Source organism: Petromyzon marinus, chromosome 38 (assembly GCF_048934315.1).
Source record: "Petromyzon marinus isolate PM22_M1 ecotype Great Lakes invasive population chromosome 38, UKy_Petmar_22M1.pri1.0, whole genome shotgun sequence".
Taxonomy (NCBI): Eukaryota; Metazoa; Chordata; class Hyperoartia; order Petromyzontiformes; family Petromyzontidae; genus Petromyzon; species Petromyzon marinus.
The window spans coordinates 9608755-9625624 of NC_133704.1; the positions used below are offsets into that span (position 1 = coordinate 9608755).

A 16870-nucleotide genomic window follows, 5' to 3' on the forward strand; every position below is an offset into this window, starting at 1 on the left:
ACAGACTGGCGAAGCTTCGTGGTTTAGCCGCTCGTATAACATTCGTCTTCCGACTGCTTCGACATCACGATAACTGATTGTGACGCACGCCTGCGAAGATGTTGTCACCGGCCTCGCGAATAGCCGAATGTATATGAAATAATTATCGCGTAAAATTCTCTTTATATACACTGCGCAACCGATGTACCGACAATACGTTCGCATGCGGTGAGATGTTTTGTTAATCAAGAGAGTCAAATTGTAGGGGATGTGACCCGATCGCCAGTGACATTCTTCGTGCAACCGTTGTCAACGTCCCAGGCCAAGGGCTCCCCTCCTCGATCGACTCCGCAGTTGCGATGAACTCGATGGCCCACAACACCGCTCAGCAGCGCGTCAAACAACGCTTTGTGGTTGGAGTTTTTGTTTTGTTTTTTGACACGTAGGGCAATGCTTGCGACAGCACGCCTTTGGATTTCCCCCCCAGGATTGCGTCGTGCGCCTCCCTTTTACGGCACGTCCTGGCGAATCTGTCGGTCTCTTTGGGCCATTCAAAGTTCCGGTTGGCAGTAATTTCATTTGTGCAAGGACACACTTCGTTTTGCTCCGTAGTTCATCCCTTCTTCCTCTGCACTCTTGTGAGATAGTCTTTAATCACACGCTACGGTCCCGGTTGTTTTTTATTTGTGTACCTCGCGGGGTGATCAGCCTAGGTCGATACCACCCTCCCCCCTCTTGTACACAGCGATATCGCGTGTTGGGGCGATGGGGCGTGAGCACGTCGTTTGCTCGACCGAGTGGTGTCGGTGATGACAATGGTGAATGATGATGATGAGCACAAGATCCTAACACGAGCGTCCAGTGGTCGCCGAGCAGCACTGGCTTCCGGCTGCCGAAAGGAATACAATTATATAAGGGTCGCACTCATTACACACAAAGTGCTTGCCACAAATGAAGCACAATACCTCGCTGATCTCGTCAGGGAGCATAAACCATCATGACGCGAACTCCGATCAACCTCGCAGCATCAGCAGCGGATTTTGGCTGCTGGCCATCGAACAAAAACGGCGATCAGCGAATCGCGAGCGCGCTTGCAGATGCTCTTCCTCGGCCGTCTGGAACGCGCTCTTCCTTCCGATATCAGGAAGCCACTGGAGCTACGCACTTTCAAATCTCGATTGAAAATGCATTTCTTTAGAACTGCTTTGTTTAATTTGCTGTCCTCCCCAACGCCCCCCCCCTCCCCCCCACGGGACCTCCGATTAACAAGGTTGTCCACGTACACGTTGCAAAAGGAAGTCAACACACGTACACATAGTTCTGACCCAAGCCGCCGGGAAACGTCCCTGTGTTTCCATCTACCGTCGAGATTGCGACCTCATGAACATCGCAGCACTGACTCTGTGTGAGCAGCGGTGATGATGCCGGGGTCTCGTAGCTGTGCTGCTGCGAGAGAGAAAGGGAGAGCCTTGCCCGTAGTGTCGTGGCGTTACATAACCGTGCACGCACAGTGGACACGTGACTGCAGCGGCCCTTTGAATGTTGTGCTTTCAGCTAATAATGCATTTTTGTGGAGTTGGCATACGCAATGGGACAAATCGTAGGTTAATTTACATATTTTCTGCACGCTGTAATATCGCTTGGATTTAATGTGTAAATAAGGCGTGGTTAAAAATTGGCCATGCTAAATTACGATGGTGATGATGAATCATTTGTCAATAGCAATGGTAGTGGTGAGCAGTACCTGGATTTGCATTCAAACGTTTTATACATAAATCTATTTTCTGCCATTTCGTTTTACTTCACAGCCAGATGAGAGCCTGTTGAGAGAATGAATGTTTATTTTGGGGGTTTTAATGACATGCGAATGAGAAGGGAGCAAACAAAACAAATCAATGAAAATCCCTTGGTGACTCCACAGTAATGTGTTGGAATGTAGTTGTGGCCAATGCATTTCATTAACCAATGACTTGAATTGTTTAAGGATTACTTTTCTTTTTTTTTATACAAGATAAACACATTTTACTGGTAGGAACCTCCTGGTTACACCAGCCCATAGGGGATTATTGTGTCCGTCCGTTGTGCATCCAAAAATGGGAGGGGTGGGGCTGGGTGGAGAGGGGAGGGTGGGGAGGGGAGGGTGGGGAGGGGCTGGGTGGGGAGGGTGGGGCTGGGTGGGGAGGGTGGGGAGGGGCTGGTCACCCCGTGGTGCCCTTATAAAACTCAACGTTTATCCTACTCACGCCGGCTTGTGCCCGCCCTCACAGTCGGGCATATTTGCAGAATACACCACGTGGTGCCGCCGTTGACCCTGGCCATTGACTGAGCAACCCAACGTTCCTACCAGCTCCCTCCGCAGGAATGTGTTTTTAAACAAGGAAGAAAAATCATGCTTATGCATGGATTCTGTACTGATTTCCAACATGTGTTTATTCTCAGATTGGTTTATTTTTGTATGAATGCGTATTACCCACGGTTACATTTCTCAGAATAAAAGTATTGACATCAACAAAGAACATTTGAATAAAAATAAAAACTATGGCATGGGGAGGCTTTTCATGCAGCAATTAATTTTTTAAGGGGTTATACATTTATTCGAGTGTAACTGTTCGTGTAGTCCTGAATTGTGATGTATGCACATCGGAGATGCGGGGGAAGGACAACAATCTAAACACAAACAGCAGTTCAAAGGGAATGAGTTTGCAGTCTAGATTTATAAGCGTTTAATCATTATCCAGGCGTTGATTTATTTCTGTAACTTGTGGAGGATAATATACAGTATTTTACATCTGTTTCATTGGTATCTATTGATGAGTGTTTTTTTAAATGCATGTGCGGCACATTGCAGACGGGGGAAAATACTTATGTGGTTAGATTTATGTTTTCCCTGTTTGAGGTGTACAGAGAGTGTGTTGGTTTGTATGATGTTACGGAGTTTCTTTTAAGTTAAATATTAAACACTGCAGGTGTATTAACCGTTCCGTGCCGTATTCGTCACGTGCAACGTCATAGCTTCACAGTCAACGTCATAGCTTCACAGTCAACGTCATAGCTTCACAGCGAACGTCATAACTTCACAGGGTACGCCATAGCGCCACGGCGAACGTCATATCGTCACAATGAACGTCATAGCGTCACAGCCAACGTCATAGCGTCACAGCCAACGTCATATTCCATGACGTCCATACCTTCATGATAGCCTTGCGCTGTAAGATCTTCATTTGAAGCTTTCGTGACTGCAGGAATCCATACTCTTTGGTTATTTCGGTAAAGTCACGCAAATAACCAAGTGGACTAAAATAATTATTGGTAATATTTTACGCCCAGAATTTTCTTGTGTTCTGTCTGGGTGACACAGTGGCCGGGTGTGAACTTATACCACAATCCCCATACTGGGTTAGTAAATCAAGTACCCACTTATAGGAATAGGTTTTGCCCTTTTAACTGGCACAAAAACTGACACCTTTATTCAAGGCATCATGTTTGCAATAACCACAACACAAGCAGTCAAAATGCAAACAAAAAAGACAACTCTGATAATAATATGCACTGTCCTTGAATTTGATTGGTCCACACCCGAGACGGCTTTTCTTAGAGCCTAGTCTCCATTGGTGTTGGACCAGAAGACGCCAAAAGGCGTACAACTCAAAAACAGCGCACTCTCAGAGCATTGAGGGCTCGGGGTGAGCATTAACATTATGAGACCTCCTTTGCCAGTAACAAGATATAGGAATAGGTTTAACCCTTTTAACTGGCACAATTCAAGGCATCATGTTTGCAATAACCACAACACAAGCAGTCAAAAGTTGTCTTTTTTGTTTGCATTTTGACTGCTTGTGTTGTGGTTATTGCAAACATGATGCCTTGAATAAAGGTGTCAGTTTTTGTGCCTTTGTCAAGGCGCTTTGTTGCTTCTCACACAGCTTAAAGGTCGCGATCTGAGCGTGGCTTTGTTCGCTCCAGCGCTGTCCTCCAGACAGTCTCGTCCCTTCACCTGATGAAGGCCTCTTGTGTTGTGGCCGAAACGTCGTGAGAATTTTAGTGTTATTTTATTTTATCAATTTATTATTTTATTCTCATTCTACGTGACTTTACCGAATGAACCAAAGAAGATGAATCCTTGCAGTCACGAAAGCTTTAAATCAAAATACTTTTGCCACAGCAATGGAGAATTTACACTGCGGCCTTTAAAAAATGTAACGCCATGGTTGGCTTCATGGCCTATGGGGCCGTCCATAAATGACGTCACGCGATTTTGGACGATTTTTGACCCCTCCCCCCTCGTCACACGGCGTCACAAAAAGTCAGACGTTATCAAACATAAGCAAATACACACACGTGTTATCAACTAATCGCATACAAGTCTGAATATATAATATGCCTTCAAATGAGTATAGAGCAACACACACGCGATCTTGTCCCACGTCCGACCACGTAGCCAGACAGGAGTGAATTCCAACAGCATACGGCAATTTCTTTTCAGTAGAAATACTTTCCACGCATATACACAAAATTGCAACAAACGGAACCCGCATAAAGCGAGGGAAACCTGATCAGAGAAAATATTTTATTTAAAAGCCTCAACATGCCTCCTTTGAAAACTCAACACACCCGTTAATTAAATAATTAATCATCTCCTCTGCAGGCTATGGGCCTATCACTTTCATAATATTCAATCAGCCGTTGCGAATAGAGGGGGTCATTCGGAATCAGTCTATAAATGGGTCACCTTGGGCCACCGTCGTGAGTATTATCACTGCGCTTGTTGTGCCAGAAATACTCGCTGGGCCTTGAGGACTCTTGTTTCAGGAGGTCCCGTCAAAGTTTTCACCGGGGAATATTTTTTGTTACTTGGAACAAACAAACAAAAGTATCCAGAGCGCAGTGAAAGTCCACGGGTGTTGTGATGCACAACTCTTAGCGGGACTGCAAACAGGAAGGGGGCCCAAATTTTGACCTTCAAACTTTCGTGACTGCAGGAATTCATATTCTTGGTTCTTTCGGTAAAGTCACGTCGATAAAAAAGTTGAAAATAATAAAAGCAAAAACCCACAATTTTCAATTAATTTTATTATTTTTAGAACCAAGAATAGGAAGGGGCCCCAACGGTGAGCAGCAAAAGCGAGGGGGGCCCTCTTTTTGGGGGGCGAGCGCGTGCCAAATGTTATCCGTCAACGCTGTAAGAATCACTCCATACGTGGCCATTAATTCGCGCGCGCTTGTAGATTGGGCCCCACGTTGAAGGAGGGTGCTCTTCAAAAGTCCTTGCCTGCTGCGCGCCACCGCATGGAACGAACCGTCCTCTGTGCAACCATAGGGTCCCTTTGTCCCTTTGTCCTCAGTTTATGAAACCGAATGAGCTCTCGCGGGCCTCCGGGGGAGGAGGGGAGCGAGAGGGCGATGGGATTGGACATCGTCGCTCCGATTAAAAACGCAAACTGCGACGAGGAGATGCAACGGCGAAACGACCATCGCGGACGAAATGGGCAACGCGTTTATTTTGTTGTTTACAAATTTACAAAAAAAAACCTCAAACAAAACTCGAGCCACCGAGTTCTCGAGTCTCACTTCCTATGCTGTGGTGTGTGTACTCAAGAAGCCAGCTCCCCTCCCTCCCCCCGTGGTCAACCGCGCATCACCTGCCACCCGTGCCGCTGGTCTCCTGCTTCTGCCATATTACCCTCTTGTCGATTAAGCCTCCTTTCTCTGCCTTTCCCCTGGGTCCCGAGGAGGAGGAGGGGGGAGGGGGTCCTCGGTAAATGTCCCGTTGTGGAACACTCGACCCCCCTATCACCATTCATTCGCGCCAGCCAGGGCACTCTCTCCACAAGTATTCATTTAAATCCGCCTATGCCACCTGCGTCCTTTTTAGCTCAGCACGGCACGCGTCTCTCATTACGCAGGGTGCTTCAAAACGAAGTTAACACTTTGGAGAATTTGCAACAACACCACGTGACATGTGCTGCTGCCTCCGGGGCTCTGGAGACCTCCTGGAGAAGATTCCAGGCCACGCGTTGACAGCGATGGCGAACAAGTTGACTTTTTGAAGCTATTAACATTACATTTGTTATCATGTTACGCTGTATTATACCGTTCTTTTCCCATTAAAAACGATAGTCCCATATAAGTGTTAACATTTTTTAAGCACCCTGTATACGCGCGTGTATGTGTGTGTGTTCCGCACCATAATACTCTCTCTGCCTTTATTTAACTCCGTCTCATCGTTCTACCCCCATTTTTATTTTCATAAGGTTTGGTTTTTGTACCAAAACAATAATCGGGAGCGCGTACAATTTCTCGACAAGCCATTCGACCAATAGAGCCAAATTCTATCAATTCAATGACGGACGAGGGCCTACCCTGCATCGCGGGCCGCGAAAGACTCTTCGACCATACCTGACCACTCTGACCAGTGTGAGTTGTTGTTGACGATGCGGTGGAGTGCAGAAGAGCAAGGAGATTGCTGCACCCACCTCCCACACACACCCCCACCATGTTGCTTGGTGGCCACATGACTGCAACGAGCCTCAATTCTGCAAAGCTTCCAGTAACTCTCTTGGCCATGTGTGAACACGATGAGAGCCCACTGAGGTTGCAAAGTGAACTGGTACACTCGTGCAATTAAGTAAATTACCAATTTGTAAGCCATTCATTTTTTGACACGTGAAGTGTGCTTTTTCTGTGTGTTGTTGTTTATGTGGGGAGCGGTCGTGCAGTGGTTAGCGCTACGCTGCGCCACGAACCCAGCGATCCCAAGTTAGATTCCCGCTCACGGCCAACACCAGTAACGAATATTTGAACCGGTCCTGGGCCTCCCCTAGATCGACTCAGCATATAATGAGTACCTGGTACGGTGTGTAAACATCGCCACTGGGGAGACAAAGGCTGCCGGGCATAGTGCTGGCCACCCACCCTCTCGTGGGCCGTCCCGGCCTTCATAGGTGCTCGCTACAGCGCTTGCCCCAACAGTCTCTTAAGGCCTCCTTTGCCAGTAACAAGATATAGTACACAGTTAAAAGGGTAAAACCTATTACTATATCTTGTTACTGGCAAAGGAGGTCTCATAATGTTAATGCTCACCCCGAGCCCTCAATACTCTGATAGTGCGCTGTTTTTGAGTTGTACGCCTTTTGGCGTCTTCTGGTCCAACACCAATGGAGACTAGGCTCTAAGAAAAGCCGTCTCGGGTGTGGACCAATCAAATTCAAGGACAGTGCATATTATTATCAGAGTTGTCTCTTTTGTTTGCATTTTGACTGCTTGTGTTGTGGTTATTGCAAACATGATGCCTTGAATAAAGGTGTCAGTTTTTGTGCCAGTTAAAAGGGTAAAACCTATTACTAGTCTCTTAAGGCTTTACAGGGATCTTTGTCTTGTGCGTTTTGGTGCGACTGGAACGCGACTGGGCAGTTCGAGACAGTCACCCTCCAACAACAGCGGAGCACAGAGGAGCGACGCTCACAACAACGTAGCGGAGCTCCGGGCAGCTAAAACACAACAAGTTGGCACAGTGGGGAGCACATCTATCTATCAGTCATCTCAGTCAGTCAACCCACGGTACCTGGGTCTGTCACGTGAGCTCCAGCCAGTTTTGGACACTTCACGTGGCACTCAAAGTGCACCTAGCCTGGCACAAGCGCCGTGGTGACATCATCCCCACTTAGGGGGACACTTGTCGGTTATTATTGTTGTTTTTGGTGCAAATCGCACGGCACTTGCAAGTGCCATGCGCATGTCAACAGCTCTGCTCAGCACTTGTGGTTCGAGCTATTGAACCTGACCTGGACTTCTTCTGGGTCAGCTCGGCATACAATGAGTACGTGGCGCGGCATGTCGACGTCACCGGCGGAGAGAAAAGATATTACCACCACCACCCCCTGGTATTTTGGGATCTTCGTGTTTGTGTCCGGGGTCGTGCCCATGTGCTTCTATCGTGCGTAAGTGTCCTGAAGCGAACTCACCCTTGAAAGCATCTGATTTAACAAAAAAAAATCTATTATATTGCATGCATGTTGAACTTCTTCCGCACCGTACGTAGCCGAACGCGCTGGAAACTGCTCGGAGATTAATGTAATCGCGATGGTTTGATTAAATGTGTACATACGGCACTGGGGGGGGGGGGGGGGGGGGGGGGGGTCATGTGTTTCGAGAGAAGAGCGCATCTTGTAATTGCAATGTTCCAAGTTTATATCATCCATAATTAGAGATTTTTTTTTCGTCTTTGAAACTGTTTAACACGTGGCTTTCGTGACCAATATCACATAGGGTTTTTTTGGGGGGTTAGATCGCGTCAATATAAATGTGTCGTTAAACCCGCCACCACCCGACACAGGCAATTAGTAAGGTTTGTCACTTAAACGGAACGTGCCTATTCGTTACTTAGTACAGCACACCGGTGTGTTGGAGAGCAAATGCACAAGATTTACAATCTGAGTATTTGACTTTCGTTTTTCTCGGCTTGATCAAACGAGCAACAGGTTGTGGAAAGGCAACGGCAGCTGTCATTATTTTTTAACAGACTTGTCCTCTCCATGGAAATGTGGAATTGTCACCATAGGCCCAGGAGCTGTAACCGGGAGATGAGTATTGTCCATTTCTCGTTTGAGTGGAACACGACTTTGGACTTTATTGGTTAGTGTCTTCACTGACCACGATCATGTATATGACCTGCTCTCTGCTAACATAACCTGGCCGGCATTGGATGTTCATTCTAAAATGTATAAACTGTATCGTGGTGACATTGCCAGGCAAACTTTTGTTGAAATGGAACTTGTTGCTCGTGCGGAATTCTGAATAAGGACGCTGCATTTCCTTTGCTCCGTTTTCATTAATTAGCCTTTGCATTTTGCTGAGGCTGTTGAAAAAGATTTTAACGGTGAACGCTCCTCGCGGTAGATTAACATGGAAGGAACTTCAAATGTGCGTGACAGCAGTGATTAATGAAAATATCTGTTTTAAAATATTGTAAAAAAAATCAAACAAACCGTGACACCGTGTTAACGTAAACATTACTTTTTTTTTTATAACCGTAAAAAAAAAACCTTAAACAAAAAAAATCCATCGCTGTAAAAATTCCCTCTCCGACGACTCGGCAGCGATTAAACCTCCTCCTGTCACCTGGCAGGGAGCGGGGGGGGGCGTAGGAGGAGGGGCATGGTGGGGGGGCATGGTGGGGGGCATTGTGTTGGGGGGGACATGGTGGGGGAGCATTGTGGGGGGGCATGGTGGGGGGGCATGGTGGGGAGGGCACGGTGGGGGGGCACGGTGGGGGGGCATGGTGGGGGGGCATTGTGGGGGGGGGCACGGTGGGGAGGGCACGGTGGGGGGGGCACGGGGGGGCATGGTGGGGGGGCATTGTGGGGGGGCATGGTGGGGGGGGCATGGTGGGGGGGCATTGTGGGGGGCATGGTGGGGGGGCATGGTGGGGGGGCATGGTGGTGGGGGCACGGCGGGGGGGGCACGGTGGGGGGCATAGTGGGGGGTGCACGGTGGGGGGGGCATGGTGGGGAGGGCACGGTGTGGGGGGGCACGGGTGGGGGAGGGCACGGTGGGTGGGGGGGATTATTGTGGGGGGGAAGGTGTTCCCCCGTCACCGCTGGGTAAGAGGCTCTGGCCGGCGTGTGTTGTTTGTTATTTTATTTCTCTCGAAGTTAATGAGCGCAGTGCCCCGAGACACCGGCGGTGTTGACCGTGGGACCGACCACATCAGAACGTCAACGGGCCGGCGGGCGCCACTCCTTCTTCTTAAATGGAACGTCCAAAGGCACGAGTGGTGCGATTGTGGCCATGCAACACAAACTATGGACCCAGTAAACCGCTGTACAGGGCGGTCCGGTTGTATTGTGACCCCCATTTAATTCTCTAAAACGTCCAATATATTTATTTAAGTAAAGTTAATATAAAATATAAATAAATATGCAACCAGACAAAACAAATTTAGGGGTCAGTTAATTATTTTTTTGGGGGGGGGGGTCACAACGCATCTGGACCGACTCTGTAAGTCTACGCTCCTTCCAACGTTATTTAGGAGCAGCAAATCTACAAAATAAAAAACTCAAACTCTCGACGAACGAAGTCCACTCGTCGTGGCCAATTGCCATTTAGCTGACCAACATATTTACTGTCGTCATCGTCGTCGAACTGCGAGGCGAACTCATCAAATGAGCATAGCCCCCCCCCCCCCCTCCACCTCCCCCCCAAGCGGCCGGCTTACAATTACCAAGCACTGTCAAAAGTACGAACTTGCAACAACAACAACAACAAGAACAACAACCAGGACAACAACAATAATAACCGCGTGGCGTTGCCTCCGGCGCGTGTACAGGTGTGGCCGAGGTGAGGGTGGCGGCCGGCTTGGCTCGGCTCGGCCCGGCGCGCGTGGAAAAACCGCACGTGTCCGCCCGTCGTGGCCGCGCGCGTCACTGTGGCACGCGGCCGCCGCAGCCATGCCGATGCACCCGGTGAGCACGGGGCTCATGTATCGCGGCCTCTGCAGCATTCCTGAGCTTCCCGAGGGACCGCCCGACATCTCGGAGGACGAGGTTCAAGGTACGTGTTGCGGTGTGTGTGTGCGGTGTGTGCGGTGTGGGGGTGGCCCCAACAGTCTGCTAAGGCTATGCGGGGGATCTTTGTCTTTGTTTTTGCGGGGGGGGTGGGGGTACTGTGGGGAGTGATGCACACGTGTGTGTGTGTGTGTGGTGGGGAGCGGTAGTGTAGCGGTTATCGCGCTGCGCTTCGAACCTGGCGACCCGGGTTCGATTCCCGCTCACGGCCAACACCCAGTGACGATTATTTGAACCTGTTCTGGGCCTCCCCTAGGCCTACTCAGCCTCAAATGAGTACTTGGTGCGGGGTGTAAACATCGCCACTGGGGAGACAAAGGCGGCCGGGCGTGGTGCTGGCCACCTACCCCCTCGTGTACCGTGCTGGCCTTCATAGGTGCTCGCTAACAGCACTTGCCCCAACAGTCTGTTAAGGCTACAGGGGAAACTTCGTCTTGCACGTGGATGTGAAAAATGTATCAAATGTTTCTGCCTTCCTCCGGCAGCAGCGTAAGAGGACCTTTGTGACATAGCCTTGAGAATGGTGCTTTCCTAAATGTATTATTAGTGTTGCTGCTGCAGCACTAGAATGAACATTGTCCTTTGAACGTTTGTTGATGTTTATTGGGAGACATTTCCACTTGTTTAACTCAGAAAAGCCTCTTTAGGCAGGACACGCAGAGCCAGATTCTCATCTTGGTGAAACAGCCTAAACGAATGACAGTATTTATGCGAATATTGCCCCACTTTGATAGCAACGCATCTTTTCATGTAAATAATGTGGAAAATGTACTTTCGTCAAGCTAGTCACATCAAGGTGTAAATATATATAGGAATCAGAACGTAAGTTAATGGCACGTGGCAGAGCACAGGGACACATGCGCCTGGAATTCCATCGCTTCAAATATGTCCTCGGTTACCCTCATGTCTAAATCACCACGTGATGCTCATCTGTCGATTCCTTATGATAACTTCACTTGCAATTGCATTTGACATACATCCACATCTGTTTACTGATTGGTGACAACAGTCAGGCTGTATCTGTTTAATGTTTCTAAAACGTATAAGGAACAATCTGAAACATAATCTGCCTGAGCCGACTTATGCTTCAGGGAGTTTATGATCTCGGACATTGATTTATGTTCGTGGTATATATATATTTCCATTTCTCATGCGGCAGAAATTGTTTTGGCTCCCATTCATATAATTTGCTTTAATCGTTGTACTTTTAGTTCGATTTGTGTTGGCTTTTTTTTGTTATTCTGGTGACCACCGCCCTCCGCCCAGGTGACTCTTACCGATGAGACTGCGCCCACCGTTTCTCTTGAGTTCTCACCTCATGGCTAAACAACAACAACAGCAACAACAACAACACAAACGAACGTGAAACTTTAAAAAAGTGTCACGGCCGCTGGAACTCGCCCTGGGGGCAAAAGGGGCCACGTGTTGTGGCGGGGGAGGGGCTCACGTGAGGACACGCCGACGTGTGTGGGGACATTTGAATGCCCTAAGTGCGCGCACGGCATCGCCGTAAATATCAGGGCATTTGGCCCATATGTCAGCCCATCATAGAACACGTGGGTGCATAAAAGACGCCTGTTAAAGCGTAAGAGCGTGTCGTGGAATAGCGATGTGATTGCTGGTGAAGGCGCGCGAGTCACTCTGCAAAGGGAGGGGGGTGGGGGGGGGCGATGTCCCGGGCACGAGCCAAGGAGGCGCTGCGAGAGGTGGGAATTTAAGTCCACGGCATCAGTTCAAGTTTTAAGTTTTCAAAGCTCAACCCCCCACAAAAGGTCAAAGACCCACCGTGTAGCCTGAACAGACTCCAGGGGCTAGTGCTGTTAGCGAGCACCTATGAAGGTCAACACGGCACATGAGGGGGTGGGTGGCCAGCACCACGCCGGGCCTCCTTTGTCTCCTCAGTGTCGATGTTTACACACCGCACCAGGTACTCATTTGTGGCTAAGTCGACCTAGGGGAGGCCCACGACCGGTTAAAAATGATCGTCACTGGGTGTTGGCCGTGAGCGGGAATCGAACCCGGTTCGCCGGGTTCGTAGCGCAGCGTAGCGCTCACCGCTACACCACCGCCCCTCCACCCACATCCCCCCCCCCTGTTTTTTGCATTCACAGAATTAACATCATCCACACGCAGTGTCCACAATTAGTACCCGCGCCACAGCGTCGTCGGCCCTGTGGATCGTGGCGTACGGATGTGCGCAGAGGTAGCAACAGTCGTGCCGCCGTTCGTAAGGGACAGTTCTAAGCGACTCATTTCCCCTCACGGTGGGATTTCTCAGGGCAACGCGCTTAGTTTGTTGTTGTTGTTGTCCTCCTTCTTCAACTAAAAGCAGAAGTAGAAAAAAACAATTCCCTGGAATAAGACGGAGATGTTTGGCTGTGCGACGGACACCCACGCAGGCAGCGGTTAATGAATTTAAAACGGTGCAATTCCAATGTTCAACGAGGCAGGCCCCCTTAGCTTTCTCTTCCACCCACCCACCCTGCCACTCCCCCCCCCCCCTCCCTTTCCCCCACTGAGTTTCAATATCGAGTCGCGGCATAATCTGAAGGTTACCTCGCTAGTGAAGCTCCCAAATTCAATTTAACTAAATTTGCACACAAAAAATCCTCCTCCTCCCCCCCCCCCCCTAAAAAAATTCGTGCTTAAAATACGCGACCACGATACGATCTGGGGGGGCCCTCCCCACAGTGACAGGTTCCTGCCCCCGCTCCAGAAGGAGCCACCCACTTACAAATTTAAAATGACTGTTGCAGATGAATAGGACCCTGCTGCTGGGGAGCTAACAACTGTCTGTTCCTGCTGCTGCTGCTGGACCACTTTGAGGGTTGATTAAGAATGGAAGCTCTCCGTGTTGAGACACAGAGTGCGGGCTATCCACATGCCGCGGGTCTCAATTGAGTGTGATTCCGGTATCTGTATATCTTCCTGTACGTGGTACCAAACCCCTTTGGAAAAGAGCGCTTGGATATGGCCTCAAGGTTTTGAACGGCGGTTAAACTGTCACGCCCACTGACCCTGTACAATTATTTGAAGGTGCAGCTTACTTTTTCGGATTCACGTGTTTTCAATTGCAATTGTGGTCTAAAGTGTTCTAAAGTGTGGTCCTCGTTTCATGCTTTTGGTTGTGATTTTATCGCGGCCTTATCAAATGTTCTCATTGGTGGAAAATCAATCTTGATGTCATTGAAGCAGGCAGATATTTATAGAATCTGTAAAATGCAATGAATTCCAAAGTTACTGCTCTTCGCCAACACAAATACATTCTAAGATGTGTTGGTGTTAATGTAAGTAAATTAATACGTAACAATATTTTGGCTCCGTTTCATCCAAAGCGGATAATTAAATAATTAAATAATTTGCGCCACCAGCCTCTTCACCTTTTTCACTCTTTTCATCGGGAGCATTTGTGTGAGCAGAAAACTCCTAACCGGTTTCAACCTTGTAGCTTATCGTCAGCAGTGTGCCCAGAAGGCCCATCGCCTGATAGACCAAGATTTTGAATTATTTCGTTGGTTATGTGGTGGAAATAAAGTGTTCATTTATTGTTGTGTGCCCAGAAGGCCCATCGCCTGATAAACCAAGATTTTGAATTATTTCGTTGGTTATGTGGTGGAAATAAAGTGTTCATTTATTGTTCTGTTATGCAAATTGCCCACATCCCACCACCACCAGCACTCGCACGCAACCTATTCACCCCGGATGCACGCAGTGTCATCGGATGCCGAAATCGAATCAGGCCTGAGCCAGATGAACACATTGGTGGGGAAACTGCCTCTTGTAGGTTTGTGCTGTGCGGCGTTGAGAAAATGCCAGTGCAGCCGTGGACTCTTGATTATACGAGTCACGCTCAAGTTAACCCTGCACTTAAAATCCTAAACCATTATCAATTAACTTGGCCAAACATCCCAATGACAGAAAACCCTCCTGCCAAACAGCGTCGAGACCCCCCACCTCCCCCCTCTTTGAGGCGTTCATCCTTTGGCGAAAGCCGCACCCCCACGCGGTTTTTCGACCGCTTTGCCCCACCCCCCCCCCAACCGCGTGACGGCTTTCCGCGGTGTTCGTTTGTGGTGCGGTGCGCGTGCAGAGATCCGGGAAGCGTTTCGCGTCTTCGACCGAGACGGCAACGGCTTCATCTCCAAGCAGGAGCTGGGCATGGCGATGAGGTCGCTGGGTCACATGCCCAGCGAAGTGGAGCTCGCTATCATCATGCAGCGCCTCGACATGGACGGTACGTGACACGCCACGGGCGGCGGCGGGGGGGGGGGGGCCCGGTTGGTCATCACACTCGGGTCGTGTCGCCCCTCCGCCGAGTTAGAAACAAGAACTGTGACACTCACAAGAAGTGATTGCATCGCAACGTATGCGTATGTTACGTATGTTGAACTTCTTTCGCACCGTACGTAGCCAACCGCGCTAATCGGAGGTGCGGGGTGAAAACTAAGGAACAATATCGAAAGAGGAGATGACTACACGTAAATTGTCTTAGGCAGTGTATCATTGCACAACTAACAACAACTGGATTTTGTTGTTGTCGTTGTTGTTGTTTAACGTCCCGGAAAGTATTTACTTATTTCCCCACGGGAGCTTCCAGCACGTCAAAAAGAGGAGTATCACGGGGAAAACCCCAGCAGGGGTGGCAGCCCTAGGCCACACGTGACCGCGCACCCACAATTCCCGCCTGCCAAACGCCTCCCCACGTGGCTCACTCTCTAAGTCTAAGGGGTGCCGCTGTATACACAGCAGCAGCAGCAGCACAGACAAGCACAGACCTGAGCCCGTTCATCACTCATCGCCTTGGTCATAAAAAAAAACCGAAGTCAGGTGGAGAACCTCGTCGGCCTTTGCCGGTCAGGGGGCTGTTTACTCAGAAGCCGCTGCTGCTGTACGTTACCCCCTTTTCCTTCTACCGGGTTTCGAAAGAAATGAAAAAACAAGGCCGGTGATGACAGCTTTGGAGCGGTAATTAGAGGGGGGGGGGGCTAAAAATTTGCGGGGCTGTCAAAGTTTTCGGGGGGTTTTGCCCACGGCATGAACGCCTCCCCATTGGTGTCCCTTGCTGCTGATGGAAGAGACGTCAAGTGCCGTGGCCAGCAGAGGGAGGCGAGCTGCCTGCTGGAGTGATGGGGCTGGTGAAATGCACGGATGTTGTGCGTGGCGGTGTTGGTGGTGGTGCGTGTGGTGTGTATGAATCTGACTGAATGTGTGATAGTTTTGTGTGTGTGCGTGTGGGTCATGTAGCCCGCATGTCCAGCCACGGTCTGCCCAAGCAGCTTCCGTTCGGCTGAATAGAGGGGGCTAAACGGGCGCGACACGGGCTACAGAAGACATGGACTGATGTGGTACAATAGGATATGGAAGGATACAGAAGGATATGGACTTGCCGATGACTGCTACCAGCAATGTCAAGATAGGCCGCTGTGGAGGAGGTTTGTGAATGATTCTGCGGGGGAGTTGGACGCAGTCACCTTCCAGTAACAACGGAGGGTAGAGGGAGCGACGCTTACAACAACGAGCAGAGCGCCGAGCGGCTGAAGCGTAGAAAGTTTGCACTCGCTAACAGCACTTGCCCCAACAAGTCTGCTCAGGCTATACGGTGGACCTTTGTTTGTGTGTGCAGTGCAGGAGACTTGACAGGCATGAGTATGACCCTGGCTTTAGAGGTCAGAAATGTAACCTTGACCTCGGGGCCCTGCGAGCAGAACACCGAGGGGGTCGTGGTGCTTTGGAGCACTTGCGCCCACTAAAACGGTGCTTTGCTGATTCGCGCGCCACTGAAGTTGGTCATCTGTGTGGCTTTGGTGTCCGAGCACGGTGTTTCTCGACAGCCGAGCTCACCTTTGTCTCGCGTGTATGTACCGTATGCACGTTGGACTTCTTTCGCACCGTACGTAGCCAACCGCACTAATCGGAGGCGCGGTGAAAGGACAACGAACTGAACACACAAAGCGGTTCTAAAGGAATTCGTTTAGAAGCGATCTAGAATCTTTGCAATCAACATATGCACGCAATGCACGCGACTGGGGGTGGTTGTAAGGCATTGGTTGAAGGGAGACGTGGATGTTCCGGCTAGCATGGGTGGTGGTAATACGAGCACTGAAGTGTTGTGATACCTATTCTTGGTTCTTTCGGTAAAGTCACGTAGAAGGGAAACAATAAAGTACTAAAAGTATAAAACATTAAAGCTTTAAATCAAAATTTGTCGTGATACCGTTGGGTCAAAGGTCAACGATAACTACCAAAGTATTTTAGAGTTGTGCCCGTGCATTGTTTGGCTTTATTTCCGAGCAACATGCGGTACAAGCATGTTGCTCGGACATCAAGCC

The 16870-nt window shown here is 49.4% G+C and overlaps 1 protein-coding gene across 2 annotated transcripts in view; it reads left to right on the plus strand.

The window, feature by feature from the left end:
• The window catches only part of LOC116950145 (calcium-binding protein 7), a 99179-nt gene that overhangs the window by 9596 nt on the left and 72713 nt on the right, over positions 1-16870 (plus strand). For both annotated transcript variants that reach the window (XM_032967659.2, XM_032967661.2), the window contains exons 2-3: positions 10304-10527; positions 14632-14775. In XM_032967659.2, coding sequence (XP_032823550.1) covers positions 10425-10527; positions 14632-14775 — 247 coding nt within the window. In that variant the 5' untranslated portion in view covers positions 10304-10424. The remainder of the gene's footprint in view (positions 1-10303; positions 10528-14631; positions 14776-16870) is intronic.